This window comes from Macrotis lagotis, chromosome 8, assembly GCF_037893015.1.
Source record: "Macrotis lagotis isolate mMagLag1 chromosome 8, bilby.v1.9.chrom.fasta, whole genome shotgun sequence".
In the NCBI taxonomy this organism is placed as follows: domain Eukaryota; kingdom Metazoa; phylum Chordata; class Mammalia; order Peramelemorphia; family Peramelidae; genus Macrotis; species Macrotis lagotis.
This window is the reverse complement of record NC_133665.1, coordinates 28,548,396-28,570,491: the sequence shown is the minus strand read 5'-3', so window position 1 is coordinate 28,570,491 and position 22,096 is coordinate 28,548,396. Positions and strand designations below refer to the sequence as shown.

Sequence of the window (22,096 nt, the reverse complement as noted above, 5' to 3'; positions counted from 1 at the left end):
TGATCATTGTTGGAAGTTGTGGGAAATCTGGGACACTAGTACATTGTTAGTGGAGCTGTGAACTCATCCAACCTTTCTGGAGAGCAGTCTGGAACTATGCCCAAAGGGCAACAAAAATGTGCATACCCTTTGATCCAGCAATACCACTACTGGGTCTATACCCTGAAGACATGTTAAAAAGGGTAAAAACATCACTTGTACAAAAATATTCATAGCAGCCCTGTTTGTGGTAGCAAAGAATTGGAAATCAAGTAAATGTCCTTCAATTGGGGAATGGCTTAGCAAACTGTGGTATATGTATGTCATGGAACACTATTGTTCTGTTGGAAACCAGGAGGGATGGGAATTCAGGGAAGCCTGGAGGGATTTTCATGAACTGATGCTGAGTGAGATGAGCAGAACCAGAAAAACACTGTACACCCTAACAGCAACATGGGGGCGATGATCAACCTTGATAGACTTGCTCATTCCTTCAGTGCAACAATCAGGGACAATTTGGGGCTGTCTGCAATGGAGAATACCATCTGTATCCAGAGAAAGAACTGTGGAGTTTGAACAAAGACCAAGGACTATTAACTTTAATTTGGAAAAAAAAACTGATATCTTATTGTCTGATCTTACTATCTCTTTTACTTTATGTTTCTTCCTTAAGGATATGATTTCTCTCTCATCACATTCAATTTGGATCAATGTCTACCATGGAAACAATGTAAAGACTGGCAAATTACCTTCTGTGGGGGGTGGGGGTAGGGAAGTAAGAATAGGGGAAGAATTGTAAAACTCAAAATAAATAAAATCTTTTAAAAAAACAATTAATGAGAGAATGAATATCACAATGAGAGGCTGGTCCTGAGTTTTGATTACTCATTTACTTCTTAAATTATTCCCAGTCTTGGGCAAAGAATTTATCATCATTTAAACCTGAGTAGAACATAGTTGCTTCCCCCAACTTGGGTGAGGATCTGGACAGAGGAGAAGGTGGCTCAACCTTCAAAGACTGAGGTTTTAAAACGAGGACAGAAGAAAAGAGGGAAATTTGAATCTCCCCAAAACATTACTTATAATCATTTCTACCAAGGGTAATTTCTACCATGCCTAATCCAAGGTTCTGCCCTGACAGCTTTATATTTATTTTCTTATATTATAGAATAATAGCTTCTTTGTCTAATCACAAGGATTAGTGAGTTAAGGGCTTCTGTTTTTTTAAAGATATGTAACTTAAAAAAACAACAACAGCCTACAGGTTTTAAGGGATCATATATATCATTGCCCATATATAATAACAAAGAAGACAATTTCAAATTTTTGACTTAAGCATTCCCACCATACTTGGCCCTTCCATGCTATCTCCCTTTTGGGTTTCTTTGAGTGGCAATTTCTTTTGGCTTATATCACCAATATTAATGTTTTAAATGAAAGAACCTTTCTCATTTGGGTAATGCCAACGACCCTACTTGGCAAATAGATTTGCCATTTGCCATTATGAAAATTTTCATTTTAAATTATCTCTGCCAACTGTAGACAGTGGTGGAAGAGTATATTAAATGTGCTATATGCTAATATTCCACCATGACTTCCACTGCTGGAGAAAAAATGACCCCAGGGACCCATGTAGCTTGGCCTTTAGCTAGGAGCAAATAAAAAGCAAAGAAATAAAAACACATCATTGCAGACAGGACAGTGGAGACAGTCCTATTAAGCAGGCCAAGAAGATTATTGCCTGTTTCACCAGCTCCAGCTCATTAAACATTCTGTTGAAAACTGTTCCAGCTCTAAGTTCTAAATGAAGCAGACTTGCCTGGCAATGAAATTCTCCAGTGGTTCCTGGCTAAAATACCATGTTTTCCCTAAAGAATGCCTGAAATGGTCCTACCATATTCTCTGTAGACAAAAATGAGAAATGAAAAGATTGGTCTGGAGGATCATGGGCAACAAATACTAGACCAGAAAGATCCACTGCCCCACATTATAAAGATATAGGTCTCACAAATTCTATACAAACAAGAGGAGAAAGTCAAATTACCAAGTATCTTTTGAGTTTGTATTTTTCCAAATTGCCTTCAAAATCTTTTCTTTTGGAACTTCCCATTCACTTTACAATTTAGTTGGCAATAATGTTTTTTGGGGAATAATGAGGCCAATAGCAGTAACTAAATTCCATCTTCAAACTCTTTGAGTTGACATCTCTATATTTCATTCTGCCTGGTATATGTGACAAGCCCCCCACTGGCCTTGTAAACTCCATGAGGAAAAAAAACCATAAAAAACCATACATTTTTTCTGCATTGTAAATTCTGGTATTATATATATATATATATATATATATATATATATACAGAGAGAGAGAGAGAGAGAGAGAGAGAGAGAGAGAGAGGAGGAAGAAGTAGTAGTAGTAGTAGTATCATTTTTTTTAATTCCAAAGAATTTTTCAATATAGTACCTGAGAAGAGCCTCACTATCCCAGAGTGAGTACCTCAGACAAAAGCTGCCCCAGGTTCAGGAAACTGTATGTATCTATATGTATGTAAAATCATTGCTCAAAAGCCTGCACCATGTGTTTACTAGCTAGATAGAGGGCAAAATTAGTTCAAAGCAAAGGCATTTAATGAAATAGCATAACAACAGGACAAAGCAATACAATATTTCATCTTTCAGCCAAGGGCAAATCCTCCTACAAGTCACTCAGACACACATAGGAAACATAATCGACATGGAGGGGTTCACAAGTGAGTAAAACATGCTTAGACTCTTCTCCCCAGCCATGATTTTTTTTTTTAAAAAAAATACATGTTTTGGGGGCAGCTTGGTGGCATAGTAGATAGAGCACTGACCCTGGAGTCAGGAGGATCTGAGTTCAAATCCAGCCTCAGATACTTAATAATTATCTGTGTGACCTTGGGCAAGTCATTTACCCCCATTGTCTTACCAAAAAAAAAAAGCAAAAGCAAAAACAAATGTTTTTAAAAAATACATGTTTTTAACCCATTATCCATGTGAGTAGGCAGATAAGTCTTCCCAGGTGAAAAAAAAAAAGCTTTCCTGGCTTTTTTCTTAGAGGATTATTCTATTTCTTTCAGAGTCTTCACTAGAACAGGTTTTTTTTCATCTATAAGAAATCTTTTCCCCACACACCAAACTCTTTAATACAAGAACAATGGCCATCTTAGCCAGGAAGTACCTTCTGACTCCATTCTGTTTTTGAAACTATTATTCCCAATCACAGGGCTTGCCTCTAACTGAGACCTAGAATAGAGATTTCTTGTGGTTTCATGCTTAGTTTTCAATGGCTAGACTATATATGGTTAGCATCCAAACTGGAGACTTCCTAAGAAAATATCAAGACCTCAGAGACCAAGGTGTCCCAGTTTTCTATCACCAAACTCTTCCATTCTTTCATGCAGATAGATGAAACAGTTGGGAGGAAGGAAAAAAGCAGAAAGAAATAGAAGCAAAACTAAGCTTAGGGGTTAGATCATTGCAATCAATTGCCTAATCATATTCCTGATCTTTTATATAAACCTACCAGCAAAGACTTTTCAAAATTTGAGTTTTCTTTTAAGTCTGAGTGGAATTTAAAGTTTCAGGTTCAAATTGTAGTAACAATGGTATGCCATAGTCATTCAGCTTAGGATGAAGAGGAAGGAAGGAAGGAAGGAAGGAAGGAAGGAAGGAAGGAAGGAAGGAAGGAAGGAAGGAAGGAAGGAAGGAAGGGAGGGAGGGAAGGAAGGGAAGGAGGGAAGGAGGGAAGGAGGGAGGAAGGAAGGAAGGAAGGAAGGAAGGAAGGAAGGAAGGAAGGAAGGAAGGAAGGAAGGAAGGAAGGAAGGAAGGAAGGAAGGAAGGAAGGAGGGAGGGGGAAGGAAGAAGGGGAGGGGGGAAGGAAGGAAGAAAGGGAGGGAGGGAAGGGGGGATTTCATTGCCAAGAAGACCCCAAAATGGGGTCCCAAGGAGTCAGACACACTGAAAGAACTAACAAATACCACAATCATTCTACATTTTTTGCCAAACTAGACCATTCTCTGCCTCCCAGTCTCTACAGTCTTCTGTTTCTGTAGCTTTTCTCAAACTTTTCTCTCTGCCCAACAGGTCCCTCTTTATAACTTGTTGAAATCCTGATATCCATTAAAATAAAACTCAAATGTCACCACTCCATTAAGTCTTCCCCTAACATACCCTGTCTGAAGCAACCTTCCTCCTCAGGTCTTACAGAGTGTTTTGCTTAATGCAGAAGTTTATTTATTGTATAATATTATAAATTACAATATTGTATTATTTATATATAATTGTTTAAGTGTATTTATTGTATAATATTACAAATTTATTTCTAATTTATAAATTTATAAAATGTATAAAAATTTTATATAATTTATAAAATTTAAAATTACATTATAAATATAAATTACAATATTGTATTATTTATATATAATGTTGCATGTTAGTTATAATGTTAGTATTTTATCTCATTACTAGACTGTAAAAATTTCCACAAGGATAGGGATGGTCCCCTATCTAAACTTGGTATCACTCCCAGTGCCCATCATAGTGCTTTGTACAGAGTAGAAACTTAAGAAATGTTGCTAAGTAAATTATTAAAATGAACGAATGAATAAATATTTACTAACTCTTTGTACTCTGTTGTCTTTTGGTTTGGGGCTCAAATGACTAATCTTCAATGGTCTCTATAGAGCAGAAAGAACCAAGTATTTATTTTGGAGAACTAAGAATTCAGAGATTATAAAACATGTTACAAAATACAAGATAATTTACAATTGGGCACTCTTTGTGTTAGTGGCAAAAAAAATCACAAAATTTATGGGGAAAATTTCTCATTATGCAGAGTTTCTTCATCTTTATGAGCTAATTCATAATTCTGAAAAAGCAATGAGAAATGAAATTAAAATCTATCCTGATATTGACATTGTTTGCTAATTTTGCATAAGTATTAAAATTACACACATACCATTTGAAAGAGTCCCTTGACCTTTGGCATAGGAACATCTGTGGAAAAAAAAAAGAGGGTTCAGAATGTATGGTAAAGAAGACAGCTGTTGCTGACCTTGTAATACAATGACATCATTGATATATTCTGTTTCCCAAGGTCTCAAATAACTTGCAGCAAAGGTCCAATGCATTTGATTTTCACTAGAAATGCAAACAACATAGATAGATACTTAAAAAGTCATCTGAATAAAGAACATTGCTCTCTTCCAAGAGTCCTTGTTCTTAATTTGCTTAATTCTAGAATATATAAAGTTAATATGAGTCTATATAGTATTTAAAGAGCTCAGAATGAAAGAGAAGCTGTCTGGGGCTACTGATATCAGTTTCTAGTTTTCTATTCTCCCCAGTCTCTCATGTCTTATTTTGATAATAATAAGAATAGTATAGGAAATGTCTTTTACTGAGTTTTTTTCTACCTATACACATTCTAGGAATTAATGAGTTAATCACATATGAAAAGTACTCAATCCTCTTGAAAGGAAAAAAAGAGAGCAGAAGAGGACAAATGTTATTATTTCCTTTCAATTTCTTTTTAGACATGCCAGGCTATATCTCATAGTTTGATTGAAATTGTGCCATCCAGTCTGTCTATTCACAAACAAATAAAATATTCTGAGCTTCTTGCATTTGGAAGAGCACAGCTTGCATCTTTTTATGAAGAAAAATAAACACTGTGTATTGTAACAACCCAGATATGATGGATTAAACATGCATGAAAGCCAGAGCATCTTTTAGTATACAGACCACAGATTGACTATTGGAAAAAGTGAAGCAGCAAGGTTGTGATACAGAACAGAGTCAGTATGCAGAGAGATGAGGGTGGCTCTGTTTTATTAGAACTGGGTGGAATCAGGCTACATGGTCCTGTCTACACTGCACCTTGAATATAGCAACTTTACAGAAATGAAGTTAAAATCTATTTCAAAAATCTGAGATAAAAATCATATACCTGTGACTTTAAATGCCTGGACATAACTAGGGTTAGAACAACTAGGGCTCTGTCCAGGGTGTGGACATCTCAACTGAGAGGAAGTTCTCAGACTGGGAATAAGAGGCAGGTTTCAAAATGGTCCCTTGACTATACTCCAAATACATAGAGTAGTAAATTCAGGGGAGAGGAAGAGAGGGTTGCCTGTGGAAGAGAGGAAGAGTGCTTCCCGAGATGCAGGAATTCTTATAGAAAGTAAGACAGACTGGGTCCTGGGCTCTCCAGGCCTTGAACTGATCCAAGGTGGGGGACACAGTTCTGCTGATCATCTTGAACCTGGGGAAAGCAGTATAGCCACCAGACAGTCTTTGTAAGAGCACTGGGATGAAAAATAGTCCCCCAAACACCACCCCATCTCCACCACTAATTTTCCTCATTCATCAGAAACTCCAGGCTATATACTCTGATATGGAGATAAACAGTTTGATTAATTCTTCCATTTTACTAGTGAAGACATATGTGACCAAGAACATTTGAAAACTTCCCTTACATCAATTTCTTCCTTATAGGTTGCTTGAAATTATTCTCCTGTTGTATCATGCAAATTGGGACTTATCTCTCCATTATAAATTCCTTAAGAGCCTTTGTCTTCTATTTCTTTGTATCCTCCATGTAACCAAGCCTAATAATCTATTTGCTATATACTTATAGTTACAAATATACACACACAGTTACTGATTCTATCCTGTCCCTCAAAGAGGCAAGTGTAAAAATCTTCTCCCTTTTCTCTTAGTTAGGGACTTGGTTTCCTACTTTATAAGAGTCCAATCACAACAATGAGCACCTGCTGTGAGGCAGCCACAATGCTAAGTGTTTGAGGTCCCCCAGAAAAGGAAAACCAGGTCCTGTTCTCAAGGAGCTCCCAAGTTAATGGGGGATTCAACAAAAATATAAAAGCTCATGTACAAACAAGATAATTTGGAGATAACCAACAGAGAGAAGTTACTTGGATTAAGGGGGATTGAGAAAGGCAGCATATAGAAGATGGGATTTTATCTAGGATTTGAAGAAAGTCAAGGAAACCAGGAGAAGGCATGGCAGACAGATCACTTGTGAAAATGCCCAGAGTTGGGAAATGGAGGATCCTGTCCAAGGAAGAAGACAGAGGTCAGTGTCAGTGGACTGAAGTGTGGGGGAAGAGTAGGAAAGGGCCAGGTTAGGTAGGGCTTTGGATAACAAGTTGAGGATTTTATTTGATCCTGAAGGTAACAGGAAGTCACTGGAATTCACTGAATGGGGAGGTGACATGGTCAGATTTATGCTTTAGGAAGATTAATGGAAAACGGACCAGGGTGAAGAAAGACTTGTTACAGGAAAAACAATCAGAAATATAGTGAAATAGAGTGTGTGAGGTGAGGGGAGAGACCTGGCACCAGGGTTATGGTAACGCAGACAACTGTTTCTGTGCTCTGAGGCTGTTGCATCAGGTCTAAGCCCTAATGACCTCAGGCCTAGATGATTACAATAGTCAGATTGGTCTCCCTGCCTCAAATCTCTCCCCACTCCAGTCCATTCTCCACTCGGCTGTGAAATTTATCTTCCCAAAGCAGAGAAGTGAGCATGTGGGCCCCCTATTCAATTAACTCTAGGGGTTCCTTATGACTTACAGGGTCAAATGGAAAATCCAGTTTTGCATTCAAAGCTCTTCACAATCTGACCTGCCACCCCCTACCCACACACAAGTTCTACCATCCAATGACATTAGTCTTTTTTCTGTTACTTGCACAAAATACACCATCACCTGACACTGGGCATTTGTACTGATTTCCTATACCTGAAATATTTTCCTTCTTCATCTCCAGCTCCCAGGAAGCTCCTGATTTCCTTCAAGTTCCAGAAAAAAATTCTACCTTTACAAGAAGGCCTGAAGGGTTTCCTTCTGTTTATTTTCTCTAATTTATACTGAATATATATCTTGTTTGTACATGATTGTATACATATTGTCTTCTTTGTTAGAATATGGGCTTCTTGAGAGCAGAGACTGTTCTTTATCTCACTTTCCATCCATAGCACTTAGCATAGTATCTAGAAAAGATGAGGCAATAAATGCTTCTTGACCAACTGTCTCTCTCTTCCCTTGTCTTCAACACAATATTTTGTGGTTCTCCTTCTGCTTCTGTCTTCTTTGCTATTTTTTCATCCTCCTTCCATATGCCTCTATTCTTGAAAGCTTTGTTCTTGAAACTCACTCTCTCTCTCTCTCTCTCTCTCTCTCTCTCCTTTTCTCCTTATCAACCTCATGTATTCCCTTGCCTTATAGAGAGTTCCTGGATCTCTCTATCCCTTAAAGTTTGAACTGCAGATATATACATATGTGAATATATAGACACATGTGTGTGCACACGCATGTGTGTGTGTGTGTGTGTGTGTGTGTGTGTGTGTGTGTATAAGCTAGAAATCTCCCCTTGGATGTCCTTCAGGCATATCACACTCAAGTATATCCAGAAATAAACTTTCATTTTTTGCTATTAAAAAACTTACCGGGGGCGGCTAGGTGGCAATGAATAGAGCATTGCCCCTGGAATCAGGAGTACCTGAGTTCAAATCCGGCCTCAGACACTTAATAATTACCTAGCTGTGTGGCCTTGGGCAAGCCACTTAACCCCATTGCCTTGCAAAAACTAAAAACAAAAAAAACAAACAAAAAACATTTATCTACCCTTTCCCTACCTTTTCTGTTTCCTGACAGCAACATTATTCTTTCAATTTTCCAGGCTCTTTTGGAGTCATCATGGACTCCCCTCCACCACTACTACTACCTTTAATGTTCCACATCCAATCATTTGCCAACCTCTCTGACGTTTACCTGAGAAACTTGAACAACATACAAGCAACTTGCCAGGAAACTGAAATTGCTTACACTTAAATTGTCTTAGGAAGATTCTGAAGATCACCAGGCAGGATAAGGTACTGGACACTAAAGTTCTTTCTTGAACTAAATTACCAAGCATTCAATGTCTATTGTAAAGAGCACAATTTTGATGGGTTGCCCATGTTTTTCAAATGCCAAATGTATGTTTTCCTAAATGACTATTTTATGTCAAACTCACACATGGCAAGCACTCACACAGACCAGAAGAAGGAATTCAGGTATCTCTGAAGAACTTCGGTTGCACGACATGGGAGACATGGCACTGGACCACCCAGCACAGCATGCCCTCACCAGAGAGGGTGCTGTGCTCTCATGAGCAAAGTAGAATTGAGTAGTTCAAAAGAAACAGAAGATGAGCAGATTTAGAGAATTCATTCCAAATGTTCACATGGACTATTTGTGCCTAACTTATGGTGGAGCATTCCCAACTCATACTGGTCTGATCAGTCACAATGTGGACACTCCTATAATCTTGACTCTAACATAGCCTTGTCATTTTGGCCCTCTTCAAGAATGAAGGACAAAAATCATTCAATCATTTGCCAAGTCCTATAGATTTTTACATTTGCAATATCTCTTGCATCTGTTCCCTTTTGTTATTGCTACAATCTTAATTCTGTCGCACTCCCTTTTATTTGGTTTTTTTTTTGGGGGGGGGGTTGCAAGACAATGGGGTTAAACTGACTTGCCCAGGGTCACACAGCTAATTATTAAGTGTTTGAGCTCACATTTGAACTCAGGTCCTCCTGACTCCAGGGTTGGTGTTCTATCCACTGTGCCACCTAGTTGCCCCCTACCTCCCCTTTTTAAAAAAAAATTAGACTATTGGAATTGTTTCCTAACTGACCTACATCTCAGTTATCTGCATTTCAGTTCATTCTTCAATTCATCTTGTTGATCCCTCTCAAAACTTTCAGTGATATGCCAATGGAATATGATTCCTTACCTAATAAAGTATAAAATCCCTAAACTGGCATTCACTGTCCTCCATACTTTCACCACATCCTACCTTTATAGCTTCAATATTCTAATGCTCCCCTTTGTCTCTTCTGACTTAAACTAAACTATTCTCTATCCCCTGTTCTTACTCTGCCCTCTCCAACTGAGACAGCCAGGAAGCAGTGGGTACCCACTGTGGTATCATAAAGACCTAAGCTCAAATCTAGACTCAGACAAGACCTCAACTCACTGAATGATCCTAGGTAGGTCAATTAATTTTATTCCTTCCAAATTTAAGTCATTTTCCCTTTCAATTTTCCATAGCATTTCTGTTGTACTTATCATATTCTCCCTTGTTTCATAGTTATTATTTGTGTGTGTGTGTATATCTTTCTTGAGATAAGGGTCTATGTCTTAATTATGTTTGTAAATACAGGATGAGTGACATTGGACCTGGGATTTCCCCTGATAGGAGAAACTTCTAGAAAAGGAAGCTCCCTCTACCAACACAGTTTAGCACCTTTTCTACAATGTATAGTCTTAAAAGGTTAGTTATCCTGAGCACTAAGGGACAGTGGTGGAGTTAGTGTGCTAGGCCTGAAGCCAGGAAGACCTAAGTTCAAATTCAGCCTCCGACACTAGATGTGTGACCCTGGGCAAGTCATTTAACCTTGTTTATGACTCAGTTTTCTCATCTGTAAATTGAGCTAGAGAAGGAAATGGCAAATCATTTCAGTATCTGAAAATCCCAAATAGGGTCGCAAAGAGTAGGTCATGATTGAAAAAAAGACTCAACAAGAACCACAACAGAAGAAAATCGAGCTTAGATGACTGAATCAGGTTCCCACAGCCAGTCTGTGTCCCAGTGGGACATCAACCTAGGTCTCCTGACTCCCAGACTACATAGTCTCTAGAGGATCTATACAAACTCAAAAGTAATTGGTGGGCTAACCATAAGGATTAAGTATGAAATAAGGTATGCATAAGAAATGCTATCACCTTGGAAGTTTAAATCCTAATTAGGATTTGAGGCATAGAGTTATAAAGTTCAAAGCAGTGAGGTTTATGTCAGAGGTAAGATTTGAACTCCCAAGCCTACTATACTCTAATCCACTATTATATAGTAAGATGTGATAACAGCTTCTCAGAGTGCAATGTGACAACAGGTCTTGCTGTTTCAATGGTCTGCAAGCATATCCTGGCTTTTCCCACTCCATAACTGCTTCCTCTGCACTTGCCCAGCCATATTCCTATGAAAACATTATGTTTTCTCTTTGAGACAATCAACTGTTTTCATCTAGTGAATTTTCAGAATACAAAAAAGAAAACCAGGTTTGGAGAGGAGGTGAGGGGAGATGTTAGACAACTCAGAAACATTTTGCACCACATACCAAAAGGACTGACAATTCCCCCAGAGCACTACAGAGCACTACCGATAACCAGTTGTCTGGAGCAAGAGTGGCCAGAGCCGATCTGGGCAGTTAGGGATTATAGGTCAAAAGAGAATTCTGCTTCCTCCAACTGGCAGATTTATTACCAAAAAGAAAAAAATGTATTTCCTAAATCCCTGGCCAGGTTGTGGATCAATATTTCACTCTTCTTCATTATAAAAACCACAGTTTTCCCAAGTAGATTTGAAAGCCCCCAAAGGAGAGGGAAAATTTTCAAAAACAAATATTCTTGTCATTTTTTTCATCACACATCTTTAACTAAACTCAATTCAGCAAGCGCAGATAGTATGTCTCTCAGTGTGACTTTTCGAATACTGTGTGCACTTGTATATTTACACACAAACATGCAGTACCAGATACCTATACATGCGTACATCTATACAGATGTGTAGGTAGCATATAGATGTAGTCATGTGTGTACCTTGTTTGCATGTGTGTGCCTGCATGTGCATGAACACGTACAATTCTAAAAGTCTTAGAGCAGGTGAAACTGCAATAAGATTTTTGAGATACACTCATGATCCTTAAACAGTCATGAGATATATATATACACACACACACACACACACACACACACACACACACACACACACACACAAATATATGTTTGCATGTATATATTCTAGTATCTACTTTGGATAAAAAAAAGCTCCATAGAGCATTATTCTAACCAGGGGTGAGACCAACTCTTCATGACCCTACTTTGGAATTTCCTTGGCAAAAATATCAGAGTGCTTTGACATTTCCTTCCACAATGTATACCCGTTCTATAGATGAGGAATTGAGGCAACTAGGGGTTGTGACTTGTGTAGGGTCACCCAGCTAGTGTCTAATGACAGACCAGCTCAGGTCTTCCAGACTCTAGGTTCACAGTTCTATTCACTGTACACTTAACTGCCCCAAACAACATGAATGCAAATAAGTGCATGAGTAATTCTAGTAGTCTCATGAGGAGATCATTAACAACTTGGGGGATCATGGAAGGTCATAGATTGGAAATGTCCACTGATCTGAATCTTTAAAGTCCAGTCATGAAGGACAGTCTATAAAAAAGCATGGGAAGGATCTCCTTTCCACAACCATAGGGTCTTCTCTGGATTCTTCCTTGCTAACAAGCCAAGGAAGATTGATGGAAACCCCTAGGCTGTATTTCCCTTCAGTGAGAATGAAAAGTGATTTTTTAAAAAAAATGGCCAAGTTGAAGGGAAGTAAAAAATGAACCAGAGCCATCCCTTTACAAAATCCCCCTCATTCACAGAGATGTGGATTCACCTGTTTCTTAAAAAGGCCTCTCTTCACAAATTATAAATTTTGACCCAATTTCCTAGTTTGGGTTTGGTCTTTCCCAACTCATTCTTTTGAATGGCTTTCAATTCAACAAACTGGAAGCAAAAAGGAAAAAGTCCAGGAACAATTTCCCCAAATTAAAACATACCTTTTTGAACATTCTCAATCCTAAACAGATCATGCAAAATCTGGGATTTTTTTCTTTTCATCAAGGTCTGGTTTAAATACTTGGAACCCTCTGCCAGTATGTGACATCATTTTTCCTTTCCAGATTGTGGTGTTAAAAATATTTAGCTAAACACTTTGAACCAATTGTCTTTTTAAAACACAATATGGATTATATATTTGTTTACAGCTTTGAAGCAAAACTCTGTGACATTGTACATGCCGAGAAGCTGTTAAGAGCATCCTAGTCAATTCCTGAGGGAAATTCAAAGACTTTTTGACTTGTACACACACACACACACACACACACACACACACACAGAGATACCAGGTCCCCTGTTATTTAGTACAATAATTCTAGGCACCTTGCCAACTTCCTTTCAAAAGCAACCATGGAAGGGAGCCCCAAAGACCAGGACTTAGCAAAAGGGCCTATCAACATTTTGTTTCTTATTCTAAACCTCTTGTTCAGCTACTACAAAAAGAAACTGGAGGATTACTTTTTCACAACTCTCCAGAAAGGTAGAAAAATCTCCTCTCTTCCCATTCACACTGTCCCATTTAATCAGGCTTAAAGAGGAGCAGGCTACTCCTATGACAAAAACAGCAATAAACACTATATATGTTCCAGACTATGTATTAAATACTGGGGAGGCAAAAGAAAGAGAAAATTGCCCTAAGAAAACTTTCCTATCAATAACCATACTACTAGGCGGGTCTATGATTTCAACTATATGGTTATGTCCTGGTATGGGAGCTCTCTCCTCCAAGAAAATTGCAACCAGTCAGGGGTGGCTAGGTGGCGCATTGGATAAAGGACCAGCCCTGGAATCAGGAGTACCTGGGTTCAAATCCAGTCTCAGACACTAAATAATTACCTAGCTGTGTGGCCTTGGGCAAGCCACTTAACTCTATTTGCCTTGCAAAAACCTAAAAAAAAATTGCAGTTGGGCCAAGATGGCGGAGAGAAGACAGGGCACAGTTCTACTCCTGATCTCTTCCCCATCTATCACATGAAACAAACCTCTTAAAAGAAATCCGAACCAGAAAAGCCAGGAAAGGAAAATCTACCTCAGGATTTGTCTCCGGCAGCAGCCTTGGCTGAGTACTGGCAGGTGAGTCTGAGCTCCCAGGGAAGATCAGCCCGGGATCAGCCAGACCAACAGCTGAATCGGAACCGGGAGTCTGAGGGCCCAAGAGCCGGACCTGCTGGATCAGCGGTGGGGCTGGACGAAGGGGGCTTGGGTCCACGGGGAAGCAGAGGCGCTGGTGTTGGTGCTGTCCCCCTGGAGCTTGGGGAAGGGGCTGTGGAGAGAGGTGTGGTGCAGGAGAGCTGTGGACATCATCCCTGGGCTCCTCAGGTCTGAGAAACTGTGAGTCCACACCTGCATTGCACTGAGGTCTCCTCCCAAACAAATGCAAATTACTTCTGCCTCAGGTCCAGGTGTGTGAGCAGAACCAGCCCAGCTGAGGAATGACCTCAGGCCAGGGTAAAGCCCACCATTGATTGAAGGCAAAAGAATTCAATAGCTCCAATTCCCTCCCTCAAGCAAAGGGAGAAGGCCTCCTAACCAAGGTCACAGACACCCCAGAGAGGGTAACCAGCTCCTCCTACTGGCCAGCCAGAGAAACTGCACTCAGTAAAGCCTTTAGAGATCCCAAGCCCAGGTGAACCAGCCCCACCCAACTCAAGGTCTTAGCATAATGAATTAGGGTCAGCGGAAAGGTGGATCCATAGAAAAATTCCTGGAAGGGAAAGACCCCAACCCAGAAAGACCTGGAACATCTGAGGAGAATACAATCTGGTCTCCAGCACTTAAAGACTTCCTTGAAGAAATAAGGAAGGAGTTAAAAAATCAACTGGAAAATTTGGGGGAGACAATTAATACCTTGCAACAAGAAAACAAAACCTTAGAAAGTAGAATTGGACAAACACAAAAGGAGAACAATTCTCTCAGATCCTCAAATGAGCAAATGCAAAAAGAAATTAATTCTCTCAAAACCTCAATTGGTCAAATGGAAAGCTCTTTCAAAAGTAGAATTGACCAATTGGAAAAGGTTAATGAAGAAAACTCCTCCCCCCAAAAAATAATGGAGTCTACAGAAACTAATGACTCCACGAGACTGCAAGAGTCAGTTAAACAAAATAAAAAAATAGAAGCAAATGTGAAATACCTTATCAACAAAACCACTGGCCTCAAGAATAGATTGAGGAGGGGAAACCTGAAAATTATAGGACTTCCTGAAAACATTGAAGAGAAAAAAAGCCTGGACTTAATATTACAGGATCTAGTGATGGAAAACTGCCCTGACATCATCGAATTGGAGGGCAAAGTAATTATTGAAAGAGTACATCGATCCCCACCAGAAAAAGATCCTAAAATGAAAACACCAAGGAATGTTGTGGCCAAACTCCAGAACTATCAGATAAAAGAGAAAATCCTGCAAGCAGCCAGAAAGAAACAATTTAAATATCAAGGAGCCACAGTAAGGATCACTCAGGACCTGGCTGCATCAACTTTAATGGATCGAAGGGCCTGGAACAAGATATTTCAAAGAGCATGGGATCTTGGAATGCAGCCAAGAATCTACTTTCCTGCAAACCTGAGCCTTCTCTTCCAGGGAAAAAGATGGACATTTAACGAAATGGAAGAATTCCAAAAATTTCTGATGAAAAGACCAGAGCTAAACAGAAAATTTGGATATCAAACAGGAGGTTCAAGAGACACATGAAAAGGTAAAAAAAAGGGGGGGGCGGTAAAAGGAAAAAAATGCAATCCAGCAAGTTGAAACTGGCTATATCCCAGCATGGGGTGGGGGGTAGAGACTCTCATAAATCCTGAGAAATGTAACTCTAAAAGAGAGAATATACCTAGCCAGAAATGATGGACATCCATGACCTATCCATGAGACTGATGTCTAATGGGATGTAACTGGCTTTAACTCCACTGGGGAGAAAGACTCTAATAACTCTCAGGAATTTTGACTCTATTCAACAGAATATACTGAACTAGAAGGGACAGATACTCAGAATTTTCTATGACTTAGATAGAATGATCTAAAAAAAAATAACACTACCTCCCTAAAAAGGGAGGAGGGAGGGGATTGAATGGGACAAATCTCATTACACTAAGAGGTACAAAAAACCTATGGTAATAGAGGGGAAGAAGGGAGTAGAAGAGAAACACCTGAATCTTCTTCTCATCAGACTTGGCTTATAAAAAATTGCAACCAGTCTACAGGCTGTAAATATAGGGGTCCCTAACTCTTTTGGGTATCATGGGTCCCTCTACAGTCTGGTGAAACCTATGGATCCCTTCTGAGAATAATGTTTTTAAATACATAAAATAAAATGCTTTAGATTACAAAGAAAACCAATTATATTGAAATAGTTTATTGATATAAACTGTATTCCAGTATATCAGAAGATATATATGATGTGTATATACATATACATATATATTTAAAAACAAGTTCATCGATCCTAGGTTAAGAACTCCCATCCTAGAAAGTTGGCTGAGGCACTAAGGTTAAGTGACTTGCCCAAGGTCACATGGTTAATTTCATAGATGGGAGCAAAGCATAGAATGTTGGACGCAGAGTCAGGAAGAAGTGAGTTCAAATTTTATCTTAGACACTATCTTATCTGTGTCACTCTGGACAAGTTGCTCAGTTTTCTCTACTGTAAAACAGGGAGAATAATATCTACCTTGCAAAGTTGTTGTAAGGACCAGATTCACACAAAACAGTCCCTGGAGCCTAGGAGGAAATTAATAAATGTTTGGTCCCTTTCTACCTCTCTTCATTCTTAACCTCCTTCTTTCCTTCCTCTTTCTTCTTTTCTTTCTTCTTTCTTTGAATCAAGGACTTCCTGACTTAAAAAAACCAGCACACAATCCACTCTACCATATTGCCTCTCACCTAATAAAGAGTTGATCATAAATGGAATAAACTGCCTTCAAAGGAAATGCAAGTCTTTCCATTGGAGGCACTAAAAAAAAGGCTGGGTAATCCCTGATATGTCATGCTGTAGAAGAGGGTCATGTATCAGGTAAGGAGGTGGACTATTCTAAGGTTCTTTCTAGTTTTAAGATTTCATAATGCCCAAGAATTTTGTGTAGCAGTAACAAATTATTGAGCTTTCCCTATTTTCACAACTAGATAGCATCCTGCAGAATCCAAAGTTAGCTTGTCTTCCAATCCCATGCCCCACCAGGCCCTTATTGTTCAGTTGTGTCCAACTCTTTGTGACCCTCTGTGACCAGAAGGGTTTGCTATTTCATTCTCTAGTGACCAGATCCCTTCCAGCTTCTTTATAAGGACTGACCTTCAACTCATAAACCTCCTTTCACCTTTCTTTAATTATTTCTTCTATCATTATTTCCTCTTCCTTGGGTTAGGTGAAATGAAGATTCATTGATGTTACTTGTAAAAATGCAATAGAAGAGGGGGCAGCTAGGTGGCACAGTGGATAGACCACTGGCCCTGGAGTCAGGAGGACCTGAGTTCAAAGCCAGCCTCAGACACTAGCTGTGTGGCCTTGGGCCACATTTGCCTTGCGAAATCCTAAAATAAAAAGTAATAGAAGAGCAGTGTTGGGGGTTTTTTTTAACAATCACCATTTTCAATTTATTTAACCCATCGAAAACTCAGAAAAGACAATTGGATTTACCTAGTCTCAACTTTAACCTGAGGATTATATATTTTCCCATTTAAATAAAATTTATGGGAGACAATCTTCATTTCATGAAGATCAAAAGCTCTAAATCCACATTCATTGTGAATACCACATACATTCATTAGCAATGGCTATTATGAATGACCAAAGCCCTTTGTTTCCCATTCCCTCTTTTGCTTTTGTCCAGGAAAATCATGTTAAGCAATGCTATATTTTCCACATAGAATAGCAGTATGTTGTTATGAATAGAGATCTTGTCTTAAAAGTCATGGGAAAAAACCTGATTTTTCTGATGCAAACTAGTTTCTGATACAAACTAGCTATATTACTCTGGGCAAATTCTTACTGTCAGTGGCCCAGCCAAACTTTAAAGCCTATAAACTATGAGCAAGCTGTCACTGTGGGAGGAAGACACAAATTGGTAGTATTCCATATTGATAAAATCTCAAATATAAAATCTCTTCCAAAAATAAAAATTAAAAATCCTGTTTTGAATAGGGTCATGTCCTTAATCTAGATAAATATGGACTAAAATGATCTTTAGAAATGTATCTTGCAATTACTTGGAGTTCTGATTTTTAAATTTCATTTTCCCCACTCTAATCAGCCATCCATCTTTATCCTGTTTGTGTGTGTGTGTGTGTGTGTGTGTGTGTATGTTCTATGCATTTATGTGTGCTGAGGGGAAAGAGTACTTGGTTACGTTGAAGTATTTTTTCTCATTTAAATAAAATTAATGAGGGGTGGCTAGGTGGCGCAGTGGATAGAGCACTGGCCCGGGAGTCAGGAGTACCTGAGTTCAAATTTGGTCTCAGCCACTTAATAATTAACTAGCTGTGTGGCCTTGGGCAAGCCACTTAACCCCTTAACCCCGTTGCCTTGCAAAAAACAAAAAAAACAAAAACCCTATAAAAAATAAATAAATAATGGGGGACAAGTTTTCATTCCATGAAGATTAGAAGCTCCAAAATCCATATTCAATGTGAATACCACATACATTCAGTACTATACTGGGAGATGGCTAAAACTGAATCTCAAGAGCCAGTTGTTAAATTTTCAGTGTGAGCATTTTCACCTCAAAAATTGGCAAACACAATACCAGATTTCCAATCGCAGGTCTCTGTTCTGCTATGTCTACTCTTGCTATATCTGTGATTTGTACAATACAAACATTATTTAAAATTCCTTAAGAATAATTAAACTAAGTTTTGGTGTCTTCTTGACAAAAATAGTGGAGTGGTTTCTCATTTCATTCTACAGATGAGGAAACTAAGGCAAAAAGGTTAAATGACTTGCCCAGGGTCATATAGACGGGGGATCAAATCTCAACTCAAGTCTTCCTGACTCCAACAAAGGACAACCTACTGTCTCTTGAGTCCAAAGTTTAATTATGGTTACTGTAGTTTCATTTTATATAAAGCATAAATTTGCCTCCTTGAAATTTCTCCTAATTCTTCTGCCCTTAGGGAGCAAGCAGATTAAATCTAATTCAAATGACAGATGGTTCCCCCTCCCCATTTCACTAAACAATATATAAATAAAATTGAAATGATTCTACAAAGATGTTGGGAGGAGTCACAAAATCTGTATCCTGTGGGGAAAGTGGAAAAAAACAAAAAAACAAACCCAGGATAGAGGTAGCCAGGAATCCTTATTGACCCTACATGATTTTACTATAAAGGTCAACAATTTCACTGTAAAGAACTATGAAATTTTGAAAAGTATTAAGTTGGTATGATGTCTTTCCAATTTGTCCATTGTCATAAAGAAATATAAATTTGATTTTCCCCTGCACAATTTGTCTAATCAAGGTACCCTTCACAAAAGGATCTCTATTACCTTATAGTCTTTTCCCCAATCCACCTTTTGCTATCAGAATATATAATTAAAAAGATGTTCATTGATAAATTAAAACATTTTATCCTTCATTTAAAAGAAAACTTCTCAAATTTCTCAAAGGTAACCTAACTATCCCTCCCTCTTCTTCAGATCTGGTGCCTAGAGTCCATTTGGATTATCTCTCTGAGACATGTCTACTGATGGGCAAGTTCTTAATTACCCATTCAAGGGCATATAATAGTCTGGGCAATGAATATTCATCCATTTGATTTTTCTTTGTAGAAGCCTTTAATTATGAATCTCATTCAGAAAGCTCTGTAAGGTTTTGGGGTTAGATTGGGATTGTGCAAAATATGATGAAGTATGTCATAACAAAAGGCTCTCTTAGATGGTAAACAGGAATCACATATTTGACCTATATTACTTCCACTTCCTGGATGGAAAGAAGGGAATTACTAGAACAACAAGTATTACCTATTTATATAATTAATATTAACCAAATTAATAGTCATGGGTTCCAAGACTCAATTATTTTCATGTCTATACATTCAGGAGTTCCAATTATATTTACCAAATAGGTGCCTCTCCTAATGAGAAGCACTATAAGATCATGTCTATCTAAAACAGCTAGTTGTCCTTTTTATTCTGAAAATAATTCTTGACACCTTCCCACACCCCCCAAAAAGAGGAAAATGCAGGAATTAAGCAGATCTGCTTTCTCTGTCATCTAGTTTCACCCTGATAATGGTTTTTCATGTGTCCTAAACAATGGCTCTTTCCTTGAAAGGCATCATAGTAAATATTATAAGAGCCAAGACTGAACTTAAGAGTCAGAAAGTCCTGGATTCAAATCCAGCTTCAGATAATTTCTAAACATGTGAGTTATCACCGAATTTTATGAACCCCAGCTATCTCACATTTAACATGAAGATAATTCACAAACTCAAGAAGATATTGTTGCTTCATAAAGCCAATAAACACTTGTCTATATGCCCAGGAAATAAAGAAAATCATGGTGGGTCAAAGGAAAGTAGTTATTAATATTATATATGTATACATATATACATGCATATGTATTATATATAAAAATATATAACTATATATAATAAAAAGCAGATAGGATGGCAAAAGAGAAATTTAATATTCTCATCTTTTTTTTCCCCACTAATCTTTATATCTGGGGAATGAGAGTTCCAAATGATACTGTAGTTTCTTCTTACAGGAGAAAAGAGTCCATGCCAAAGAAACTATTCTCATCTAGAAGCCTCTTCTCAATCCTATTTAACACATTGATTTGAAATCAATACTATGATAAGTCTTGTAAAGAAAGATTAGTTTCCACAGTAACAAATTAATATTTGGATTCACTTGCACCAGAATGTATCTGCCATCATGAATTCACTATGACTCATATTTTCTATTCATTCTATTTAACTATATGGGGTTGTAACAGGGACATAGCAAAAGCCATGACAGAAGAGAAAAGCTTGATTTTGTAAATTTAGGTTTGGAGAATCAAATTTTATCCCCTGGAAATTTTTTGAACAATGAATTTTAAATGATATTAGCAATGTCCATAGATTTATGATTTTATTGAAATCAGATTTATTTAGAGCCTTTTCAAGCAGGTAATTTTAAGGAGTTCCTTGACATATCAGTCTAATTTACTGAAAAAGAACATCAAATCTAGGAAATTATAAAAATATGAAGATAAAAAAGAGGGATCAATTGGTATGTGCACCAATGCCAACAATGGGCATAAATTAAAATATTTTAAACAGTCAAGGATGGAAACTTGTTCAGATTTAACAATTCTCTCCCTTCTTTTGTCATTTATATATACTAATGCTATCCCAGACAATCTCGCTTTTATAAATGTGCCATACTCTATAGCAAAGTTAAATACCACTTATAAAACTCTTTTAGACAGAGTGCATTCTGTGGGGGGGAGGGAGGGAAGCAATATTGGGGGGGAATGTAAAACTCAAATACTATATTTAATAAAAATAAATTTAAATTAAAAAAAGAAAAAAACTCTTTTAGAAGTTTGCTAATGATACAAAATAAAGGAGTAAAAATATTATCCTGGATGCCTACTGTAGACTGGAAAAATTTAAAGCACAAGTAAGCTACTTCTGGATGCCTAAGTCAGTACCTGGAACATATTGTTTTTATTAAATGCTAGTATATTGATAATATTCTATAGTGGACTATAGATTACAAGGTTTGACTTTAGAATTATTTTAAAGGTAGAGACAATTTCTTATCTCTCCAAATTCCCTGATTAATTCCATTTGCAAGACAGAAGCAAGTGTGTAACAACTGTTCATTCCTATTTTCAATAATGAAATCACTATCTTTATTTAAACCATAATCTCTCCTATTTTTTTTCCTTTCAATAATAGGGTTACCTGTTGATTTTAAAGAATTATCATTACTGACAATTCTACCAAAACTAAACTACCTGTTTAGTGCCCCACCAATCAACATTCCAAAAAATTTTAATGAGTTAGAAAAAAGTTGTAAGTAAATTCATATGAAGAAATAAAAAGTCAAGAATTTCCAGAGATTTAATGAAAACAAAATGCAAAAGAAGGTGGCTTAGCCCTACCTGATCTAAAATTATATTATAAAGCATCAGTCATCAAAACTGTCTGGTATTGGCTAAGAAATAGAGTGGTAGACCAGTGCAACAGTCTAGGTGCAATAGCAGGAAACGATTATAGTAATCTGCTGTTTGATAAACCCAATGAGTTTAGCTATTGGGATAAAAACTCTCTCTCTTCAATAAAAACTGCTGGAAAAATTGGAAGTTAGTATGGAAGAAACTTAGATTAGACCAATACCTCACACCCTATACCAAGATAAGATCCAAATGG

At 37.8% G+C, this 22,096-nt stretch overlaps 1 protein-coding gene across 4 annotated transcripts in view; it reads right to left on the bottom strand.

Moving 5' to 3' along the window:
- AGTPBP1 (ATP/GTP binding carboxypeptidase 1) overlaps positions 1 to 22,096 on the bottom strand; it is a 235,238-nt gene that overhangs the window by 19,998 nt on the left and 193,144 nt on the right. For 3 of the 4 annotated variants that reach the window (XM_074196612.1, XM_074196615.1, XM_074196616.1), the window contains exon 26: positions 4,958 to 4,995. In XM_074196612.1, the coding sequence (XP_074052713.1) occupies positions 4,958 to 4,995 (38 nt within the window). Of the gene's footprint in view, positions 1 to 4,844; positions 4,868 to 4,957; positions 4,996 to 22,096 lie in introns of those variants that run through there. The other variant, XM_074196617.1, reaches the window with a different exon arrangement.